The following is an 11,425-nucleotide window of genomic DNA, read 5'->3' on the forward strand; positions in this document are numbered from 1 at the left end:
AAAAACCTACAAACAACCAATTGCATAAACTTATTTTTTTATTGACCATAAATTGTGTAGGTCGTTACACGAGTGGAGTAGAGAAGTTTGACGTCATGACCTAAAAATCGCCTAGTCTCGCCAGCATCCCATTTGGCTGACTTAACATTTGGCACTTCAATACTCAACAGAACAGTTTTACTTGGGTTATTGCTAATTTATTAAAACGTATTTTAAAAATTTTAAACTTCATAATGTATTTTATTAATGAGCCTGTGTATTAAACTTTATAATATATAAATTATATAAATTGAATGAATATAATATTATTATATTATATATTATCATAAAAATGTGTTCGTATTCGTTGTCTAATCAATTATGTAATAATCACCTGTCTTTTTCTTTATTAACCAGTTTTAATTAAATGTACAAGCAAAGAAGTATTATGAAATTTTACGGTTTTTACTAACATTATAATAAAAATGGTTCCACGAAGACTTACTGATTAAGTTTACAATTTTGTAAGAAGATATTATTGTTTCAATTATTGTTTTCCAATATAGTAAAAATATGTAGTCCTATGGTGAATTATATTATATAAGCGGTTGATATACGAAAATTAAAAAGGCGCCATTATAATATTTTATTATTTTATTTTATAATTATAATTTAAATATATTATATCTTATGAAGTAATATACACGCCAAGGAGGCAGCAAAATCGTCGGAATATCGGAATGAATTAAGAGTGATTAATGGAATAGTTTTATTTTGATTGATTTATTAGTTAATAAATAAAACATCTACATATATAATATGTATTATATAGTATGTCCCAAAAGTCTGGTATCACCCCACTGCCCTAATATACATCTGCTAGACCCTGACACATCAATATATTTAAACGCTGTTTTTCTACTTTTACGTATAGGAAAGTTAAAATTGAATAGTATACATTTTCTAATGATTTGCATTGGAGATAATTAGGTAAAAAAGGACTTTGGGACAAACTGTATAATATACGCAGCTATTCTTTGAACGTGAAATAAACAATAGTTAATATCTTATAACATTTAAATTTAAAACTCCACTCATCGTATAAAAAAAATTAAAACAGGTATTTGAAATAAAAATGCGAACTGATTATTTTTTTAATACTAAAATTAGATGACCTAAAACTCATAGGGAGGATGTTAATCTATTTTATAAGATTTATGAACATTTTAAATTGTATAGGTACATAAAAAAATAGCTTCAAAAAAATCTAAAATATTCACGAGAAGAAATCAAGTTGAATGTATTTCTTATGTGCAATAAAAAATATATAAAATATTTAATTTGAATATATTATATTAAATATTTAAATTATTCATTGACCCACGGTTAGCTTTCTAAATTCCATTGCCGATAAAATATTTATTTATAATTTAATTCAATAATACAATTAAACCATAGATAAATATTATCTATAATATATACTATTATATTGTCTTAAAATATTTATAGGTGTTCGATGATACAATTGTATCTAACATATACAATAATAAAAATTAAAAACTAATAAAACCATAATTTATTTAGCAACTACACAATTCATAAATATTTTAAATTATAAGGGTGCTGTTTGTAAAATAATCTGTTTTTCATACCTAAAGTAATTGTTTGATCTACTGTGCTGGTTAGTGAACTTCTTAACCTCTGGTAACCAATAAATATCAGGTAAAACATCACAGGTATCCAAATCGATGGCACCATATACCATGAAGTAATGGTGAGTGATTCTATGAAGTCGGAGCCGAACAATCTCAGTTTTCGATCAACAGGAGCCAACACCCATTCTTTATACTTTGGGCCTAATGATCCAACTTGCCAAAACATAGGTCGATTCCAATCTACAAGACTCTATAAAACAAAATAAAATAATCAATAATTGTGGTTTATTATAATATGAATACAATAATAGTAAAATTAATTTAAAAATGTACCATGTTTATGTGATTTTAATATTTTATCATTATGCGCATAGAATATAGATATAGATATTAACTTATAATATTTTAACCTTTATTAATATATCCATAATCTATATTTAACAGAAAATACGTAAAAGGCAAATGTTATGGTAGCATATACAGTATAGCAGTGGCGTCTTTAGAAATTTTGATAGGGGGAGGATGAAATATATAATAATAGGTACACTCAATAAATACGAATATAATATACATTTTTAAAATCCCCTAACTTGTTGAGATTAGTGGATCAAGGTGAAATAAGAATTAACATAAATTGTATATTATACCTAATAGCATTTATTATAAATTCATACTAACGACAATCCCGTAATAATACGATAAACAAAACAATATTTATAATACAAAATCCCGTTTTCTATTTTTTTGGATGCTCAGTTCATCGATAACCTTATCTGGCATGTTTATTGTATTGACCGGTGACATGCAAATAAAGCTAACACATTAAGGACGCTAAACTCGTGTGTGGTGTCTCCGTCTTACACAAGCACGACATAGCAAATCGTCGTTCACTATTCTCAATAGTGTGCTGTTGGTTTCGATACTAGAGTGATATTATCAAACTTTTAGGTAAGAACATTTTCTGGGTCTTAGTGTGGCCGATTTTTTAATATTTTAATTTTCAAGCGAGATATGAGCATTTTTAATTTTTGATATTTCACATAGGTACCCTTATTTTTTTCGAAAATGAAAATATCGAAAAATCGCTCACGCTAAGACCCAGATAATGATCTGACCTAAAAGTTTGATAATAGGTCGATTCACTCTAGTATCAAAACTAACAGCTCACTATTGAGAATAGTGAACGACAATTTGCTATATTATTAATTCAGGGCTTAAAACCGTTTACCGGTTTTTCACGAAAACCGTTAAAAACCGTAAATGTTGAGAACCCTAAACCGGTTATCTAATTTATCTGAAGTTTGGAAAACGGACACCGGTAACCGATTAACAAAAGTTTATAAATTTATATCCCAAAAACCAATTATCGACATTTCTGAAAATCGTTATTTTAGCGATACCCGGTAACCAGTACAATGAGGAAAAAAAATTTTTGTTCCAATAACCAATTATTTATTTTTATTTTAGTTTATAGTTTTTAATTTTTATACTTTATTTAGTAGAAAAATATTCTCTTTATCAGTAATATTGAAATAATGAATTTATGATATAATTGTACAGAAAATAGTAAATACGTACATGTCATACGGGTAATGCCATTACGTATACCGTTTATGCGTATTATAAAATAATATATAGGTATATTATATTTTATATTTTAAATTAAAAATTATATATTTATATCTGTATTCTGTACTGATTATTTTTAATATTACGAATTCCCTATGACCGTTTCCCGTAATGCCGCCTACATGGACACATGGTTATATTTTATGACCTACAAAGTACTTATTGTATATAATATATATTTATATATATCATATGATTTAGTATTTACCAACTACTTATCGTAGTATTACACTATTGTCTATTACCTGCTATTAATAATATTATTATTATTTGCTATTCAGTGATTCGTTTATTCGAAGTAACACAAACACTAACATTTCACTTTCAGTATTTTTGTATGGTACTCGTCACTACTTACTATATAGCCAACAGAACGGCGTCTTGTTGTATAGTTTACCTATGTTATTCGCGTATGTGATGAAAAATAAAATACAAATTTTAAATTTCTTCTTATCATACTAGTATCACCATTTATATTCGATTACAAACAATATCAATAAAGTGTTATCAGTAATTCTATGATGCATCTAACCAGTACGTTTCTAATATGATGGAACCTCTGTTTGGTTCGCTTGGTTGTGATGAATTAAAAAACGCTATCTATCACAAGCAGCGTAGTTTTGCGCTGAATTAAAAAATGACAATTTAAAGTTGCTGACCAAGCGTTACAGCAGAGCTGAATTATCGACTCATTTAATGACTTAATGAAAAGTGTAAACACATCATTATAAATAATTCATAGTTCATAGTTCATTCAAAAATGAAAAAATGTGATGTGAAAAGCGGTATTTAAACCGCTTAAAATTGGTAAGCGGTTATTTAAATATTTTGGAAACCGTTAAAAAGCGGTAACTGGTAATCACTTTTTTATTGTGGTTTAAGGTAACTGGTAAACGGCACTTCTCAGAACAAGATAACTAGTAACCGGTTAAAAAAAATTTCGGCTCCTAACGGAGCCGATTACCTATAGTTTTGAAAACGGTTTTAAGCCCTGATTATTATAAATATTACTTATAGATAAGAAAATTGATAAAATATTTACTTCTGTCATACTATTTATTAGGTAAGACTTAATACTTAATAAAAACTTGAAAAACATCGTTCAGGTGTATAGCAGTTGATACAGGCAAAGTACAAAATATTTTCAAGAGTTCATGAATATTTGGATACAACTCTTTATTAGGTACAAACATCTAAAGCATGTAACCCAGAGATGAATACAATGTTTTCAGTCACTAAAAATAAACCCATGCCCTATGGTAAGTCTACAGTTTTCATGGTAATTTTGTTTTATTTACCGACTATTTATCGGGTTTATTATAAACACTCATGCATGAAAAATAATTCACAGAAAATTCAAATATGTATATAGTGTACCATACCACCATAGAGGTATATGTTTTTATTTTCCGATATTTATGCCACGAACGACTAGTGGCGTATAGTATATCAAAACGGGCAAATTACCACGGCTAGAACATTTAGAAAACAGATATACCTACTTAAAACTTAAAAGTAGTATAATATTGAGAAATACAGAAAATAAATAAGTAAATACGCCACTGCAGTATAGTTCATTATACTTAGGTATTAAATTTAGATGTTCCGTTTGTATTAGCGCGAACAGAACTTTACATTTTTAGTCATTCATATATACGTATAAAGGCGATTTTATCAGTCATCTTGCTCCAGTCACCCTATAAAAGTAAGCCAACATTGTATAATTATTTGTAATTTTAAAATAATAATCACATTTTAAAAACGATCATGAGTAGAATTGTTGGCTAAAGATGTATGTTTATAAAGCATTTAAAAATTTTTAACGGCGATGGCCAATGAACTAAAAAAAACAGCGGAAAACTCACTCAGCTGTATAGTAGGTTTCGAGCGTAACTCATCAATCGCCTATGAGGAGGTCACTGTAATGGATGTATCGCATTTTAAACCGATGATAAATAATTGCATTCAGTAAAACAATTCTAAGCGGAGCTTCAGTGTAATATAGGTATAATTCGGTTTCTAACGTTAGTTATGAATTCAGTAGGTTCACGTTGACTGCCACGCCTATTTCAGTGTGCTATCCAGTGACGTGCTGAACAGCTATTTTTTTAGGCAATTGCCTCAGGGAAAATATGGGTGGGTAGGTGGGTTACTAGGTGTGCAACTGGGCACTAGTTTGATCATACATTTTAAATATCATATAAACTTGTACAATTTGTTAAAGTATCAATTGAGTTCGAAAAACCTGATGGTGGTAGGGAAGATGGTCAAATAATAGTTTGCCTCAAGTCTGAAAAATGTTCTGCCACAGCATTTTATAACCAAAAATGATAATTAATTAATTACTGATAAGAAATGTAAATATTTAAATACTGATTGGAGAGTTTTGTTCTGTAGATAACAGAGAATCTGATAGTGCGTTATTTTGACGGTCACTGAGGGGCTATTTGATCCCAAGAGTCGACAAAAAAAAGCTTTGTGGGACAAATTGACCCCTCATAGAAATTCTACTGAGGGAGAAAAATGACCCTCACGGTAGTCAACGTGTAAACAGTACATCATATTAAGAGCAAACCTATAAAAATATGATTTGTGAGTAAAAATAAAGTAATCGAAATGTCTATAAATAGCCTAATATTTCAATAAAAAATACTAAACATTTTATCACCGTATCTATTATATAGAACTAAATTACGTAAGTAATTGGTATTTATTTTTGGAACTATGATTTTTCTTATTATTTTTTTGGGTTTTTCCAGACATTTATGGACGATTTCCAGTAATCAAAGGTACCGACTGAATAAAATTTGGATCTGAAAAATAGGTTTATTCTATAGTATGTCTGCTGATCAAGTCAAGTCTTCTGGTCATAAATTTTATCATATTATATTTATATATATTAATATTTTTAATGTTTTATTATTATTTGACTTCGTATTCCACTTTCAAAATAAATAAAAAAAATGTTGTAAATTTAAATGATGTTTAAATGATGTTTAAATTGTTTTGAGACAAAATTTAGCAAATCGATATGTCATTCCCTCAAAAATATTATTATCTATCTTTTTTGTCATGGGTGACTTTACTCTAAGATTATTTAAGCACATAGAAAAAATGATTTTGCGTAAATGCATTTTGTCTATGTTGCGTGTGAGCCAGGGAGAGAAAACAAATAGTGCGCTGACAGCCTCTTAAAACATGTTTTTTTATGTTAGGTATATGTTTAAAAATGTTTTTTAGAAATTCTTATAAAACTTAAAAAAAAGGTACCTAATACATGTTATTATTTTTTAAATTATTTTTGTAGTAAGTAATAACAACTTATTATATTAATTATGTTAAATTATAATTCAAATTTATTTTTGTTCTATTGATAATTAATTAAAAGTCTAATTTCTATATTATTATTATAGTTTTATTTAAATGGGTAGTAGACAAGACTACAGAAGTACTTCATACAAATTACCCAATTATTTATTTATTTAAAAAATGCAATATACATTCACGTATAGTATATTAGTATATTATATAGAGACATAGGCATATAGTATACACTATAGCAATAGTGAAATAAATGACATTTCATATGATATATTTTCAAGTAAATCAATAATCACATAATCGACTGTTTTGTTATTATGAGTACCTACTAGCTACGGCCTATTGATTGAAAAAAAACTAAGAACTAATATTAATTAATAATTAATATAATTAATTTCCCATTATCCTTTCAACGTAAATTATAACAATTTTTTTCTTGTTTTAAAACATGTTCAAAACAGTTAAAAAAATAAAAAAAAAACTGTTTTTTTCTGAACCCTGTCCGGCCGTGTTCTATTCCCAATCTAGAGAAGAGCTATATGAAACTTTTACTTTAAGAGTACGTCTTTTACCGAAAAAGTGATCACTAATCACATATGTACAACTGTGCACCTAGATAAAAAAAATACACTACGTTTTATTTAGACCCCAATTATAATTGATATCAATGAAAATGATTAACCCAAGATAAGCACCATTATGGATGACCATTACAATGAGCATTATACTTATACATGTAAAATGTTACAAGTTATATATTCATTGGAAATCATGATTTGGTACTAGTTCATCAACAAATAATACTGCAGGAGGGCATACCACCATAAATAATCGGTCTGGACAGGAGCTCTAATGTAGCAGAGCTATACCGACAGGCGACGACCAAGGACCAAGGGGGTTAATTGTCCGAATATTTCTGGGCCAATGCATTGATCGGCATTGTCAAAACGAATGACGTCACAGATCTCTCAACTGATTTCTAGTCTGAATAAATACTATCAAGAGCTGTATATAGCAACAAGCGTAAAAGTTAAATAATTTATTTAGTAATTAATTTGCCACCATACAAAAAATACTACTCAACTTGACCTAAACATTTTAAATAATTATTTCCTAAATCAGAAGAATACGAAAATATTATTATAACAATAAACTATAGACGCGGTGATTGGTGAACTTATAAACCAAATATATCTGCACCAAACATAATACTATAATAGTAAATACTAAATATTATTTTTTATAATATATTATGATTGTATGCAGCTATACATATAAAATATATATGTTATTAGCCTATCATTAATCATTTAAGTTAATGTTCATTCTGAAATAATTATCATGTGGAATATTTAAAGATAGCTTTATTTTTAAATAAGAAAAATGAATACCTCACACACAATTCATTAAAATATTTTTTTTTTCAAAACCACACATTGATACATTTTTAAAAGAGGTCTGAATAAAAACTTCTACGGGTTGAATATATTGTCAGAGTTCCAAATATTTTGTTCCGAAAAACCTACTTATGTATTAGACTTCCGTGGACCCGATTTTATAACATGTACATAATAGAATAATATTGTAATCTATGCAATATAATATGTAAATTAACTTCAGTTTTCTTAAGTGCCCAGAACATTTAAAAAAATATGCATGAAATCAATGCCAAGTTTTTATCCTTATAATATACAATACAATAACTCTAGAAAATGTTAAAATTTGTGATTTATTCATACTTCAAATATGAGAAAATAGGCGCGGACGATATACCACCGGATGTAGTGCACTCACTTCACTCATCTCTGCATGTGGCAGTGGTGTGTTGATATTACTATTAGGGTTGATGGTTTTTTTCGGTATACCGTCAAAACCGGTATATCGGTTTTTGCACAAATACCGCTCTAACGGTATACCGTAATACCGGTGCATACCGGAAAACATACCGTAATATAATGTTTTTTAAAAATTGTTTACTTCCTCAGTATATCATTTCAGTGTTTTTCAGTTTTCCAGTACCACGGTTTTTCAGTATTACGGTTTTTTGGTATTAGGGTTTTCCGGTATTACGGTTTTTCGGTATATACCAGTATTGCGGTATACCATTTCATACCGGTACCGAATCTAATACCGCAATACCGAATTCAAATTTCAATACCGTCAACCCTAGTTGATATATTAAATTTGAGGGAAATGATAAATGTATAAAAAAACGGTTTTCAACTAAATTTAGTTGAAACTGGGATTATTTATATTTTTTTAACATAAATAAACAGTTCAAAATATAACAATAAAGAATTACGGATAAGATGAAGTAGTATTATAAATTATTATAAAATCGCTAGTCTATAATACTTTTTAGAGGTGTAAAAGCTTCAACATTTAAATGAGACGATGATCACTAATATTATATTATTTTTATAGTTAGTGTAATAAAAGTAATTTTGTGAAAATTTAAAAATAACATGTCTACAAGTAGATTCTAATTTTTGATAATCTGTTAAAAAGGTCTAAATAACATATTTTAAGCTTTCTTTCGGCGCCAAATACAGCAATTCACAGGGAAAACATTGAAATAAGAATCCGTTAAATCTAATAAAATGAGAAAATCAAAATAATCACCACTTTTAATTAAAAATGATACAAAATGATATTATTATTATTATTATAAACGTTTCATATTATTAAATTAAAGAAACAAGAGTTTTAAATACCACTAGTTTTGAATTAAATATAATTTATTATTAATTCATTTAGTGTTTATTCCTTATGAATGCATGATGTAAAGTACATACAATTATAAAAATAATATAAATATATTATTCTGTCACCACTGTCATTTCTGTTATACATTTACAACGAATTACTGTATAAAACAAATTAATAATACAATCATGATATATATTTATAGATATAACCTCAAATTTATATGAAGTACCAACCTTCTAGTTGAGTTTTGATAGGTAATCAATAATCATGTTATTGGAAGAATTTAGTAATTTAATTTTTGTAAGAAATAGCAGTATACCTACTAAAACACAGTTAACAATTTGTAAAATGTACAATTATAATTTTTATACTTAATTTTATATGATTATATAACTAATGTCAGAATTTTAATCAGTTGCAAAACAATTAGAGATACTCCAAGGTAAAGTTTACAAAACTAGACCTGATACTAAAATTAAACACGTTTTAACGAGTACTTCTTTGTACTTAGTTTAATGACACAATTTAATTATTAAATTTTTTCGTCACGACTGGAGTCACATAACAAAACGTATTTTTGGAAAATAAGTAAGAAAACATAAATAAAATCAGAAATATTGTATGTAATTCTTTTGGGATAGTGTCAAGGTCGACATAATGTAAGTTCAGAATTAAGTGTACACTATAATTACAGGTTTATAATATAGTCTTAATATAGCAGGCACTCGAGTACCTTTGACTTAAATAATTTAGGAGTATATTATCAATGAATAAAACAGTAATTAATGAACAGTATTTATTAAATATATAAACCTGGTAGGACATAAACATAATAAAGCAAACAAATTACTGACAATATTCAAATAAAAATAAAAAATATAATATTTACTATAGCCTCTATTTTATTTGATTTAACGATTCCAAAGGTTCATAAGTTATAGTTGTAAGTTTGGTTCATAACCTCATTTATGCCAATTTTGTAAATATAATATTTAGCAAATAAAATGTTATACCGAGTGTTATACCTTATGACTATATAATATATACGAACATTCTATGCATCTAATAAATTATTAAGTAACATGTGATATAGGTACTTAATTTAATCGAACTATTTTATAATTTTCTCTACAAAAGTACAAACTATCCAAATCACATAATATGTATGCAAAACCCAAAGAATACTTAAACGCGTATCAACAATCAGTAAACTACTATTTTTGAAAATATTATGAGGACATACACGGATAAGCCATAGTCTTTCACATTTTAGTTACGAGTAAATTATTTCACATATTATTATACTATAGTTTTTTTTCTCTTTGCTACTATTATTCAACTGTTTTTGTTATATTTAGTTTTATCAACAAATTATTGTACTTAAATTAATGCCTGTCACGGCGTAAATCAATAAAATAAATAAATAAATAAGTCATAGGTAGAACCATCATCCTAAAAAAAAAAAAAACGATGGAAAAATCGATCTAAAGCAAATTACGACAAACTAGGGCTGACGGTATTTTCGGTATACCGTAAAAAACCGTCTAAAATTACTTAGCTTTAAATTGATTACTTTTAAAGTTTAAGCCTATATATAGGCACAATTTCAACTTTTGGCTTGGGGGGGCTGAATATATTAAAGGTAAGCAGACTATTGCAATATAGCATATTAAAATTGTATGTCCTAGGTTTGGGGGGCTTAGCACCCCCAAAAGCCCCCCTCCCCCAATTTGCACCTATGAACTTATACTGTAGCAGTGTAGAAAAATAAAGAAATAAAATACCTATTCATGTAATCATGTTGTTTTATAGGTAATAAATGTTGATAGCCGATAGATAGGAACAGTTCAAAAAAATCCACTAGTTTTACTAATTACCTACTTATGTTTTTCAAAAAATTGAAGCAAAGTACAAGAATTTACATAAATTAACTTAATTTTAAGTATTAATTATTAGTGCAAGTTTTAGTGCTGCTTTCTAGTATCAATGGAAATAATATAGATTATAATATAGTAGTTAGTACTTTATTATAGTATATAATTAAGTATATAATTTGAAACAATATTAAGGGGATTCGATACCGTGATTTTCTGTTTTCGTCTAACACACGCATGACATAGAATTATAGACGT

The 11,425-nt window shown here is 27.5% G+C and overlaps 1 protein-coding gene across 1 annotated transcript in view; it reads right to left on the bottom strand.

Moving 5' to 3' along the window:
• The window catches only part of LOC100164095 (fatty acid 2-hydroxylase), a 53,591-nt gene that overhangs the window by 34,080 nt on the left and 8,086 nt on the right, over positions 1-11,425 (bottom strand). The window contains exon 2 of the mRNA XM_001948122.5: positions 1,632-1,884. Within this exon, the coding sequence (XP_001948157.1) occupies positions 1,632-1,884 (253 nt within the window). The remainder of the gene's footprint in view (positions 1-1,631; positions 1,885-11,425) is intronic.

The sequence above is a fragment of the Acyrthosiphon pisum genome, chromosome A1 (genome assembly GCF_005508785.2).
Source record: "Acyrthosiphon pisum isolate AL4f chromosome A1, pea_aphid_22Mar2018_4r6ur, whole genome shotgun sequence".
Classification (NCBI taxonomy): domain Eukaryota; kingdom Metazoa; phylum Arthropoda; class Insecta; order Hemiptera; family Aphididae; genus Acyrthosiphon; species Acyrthosiphon pisum.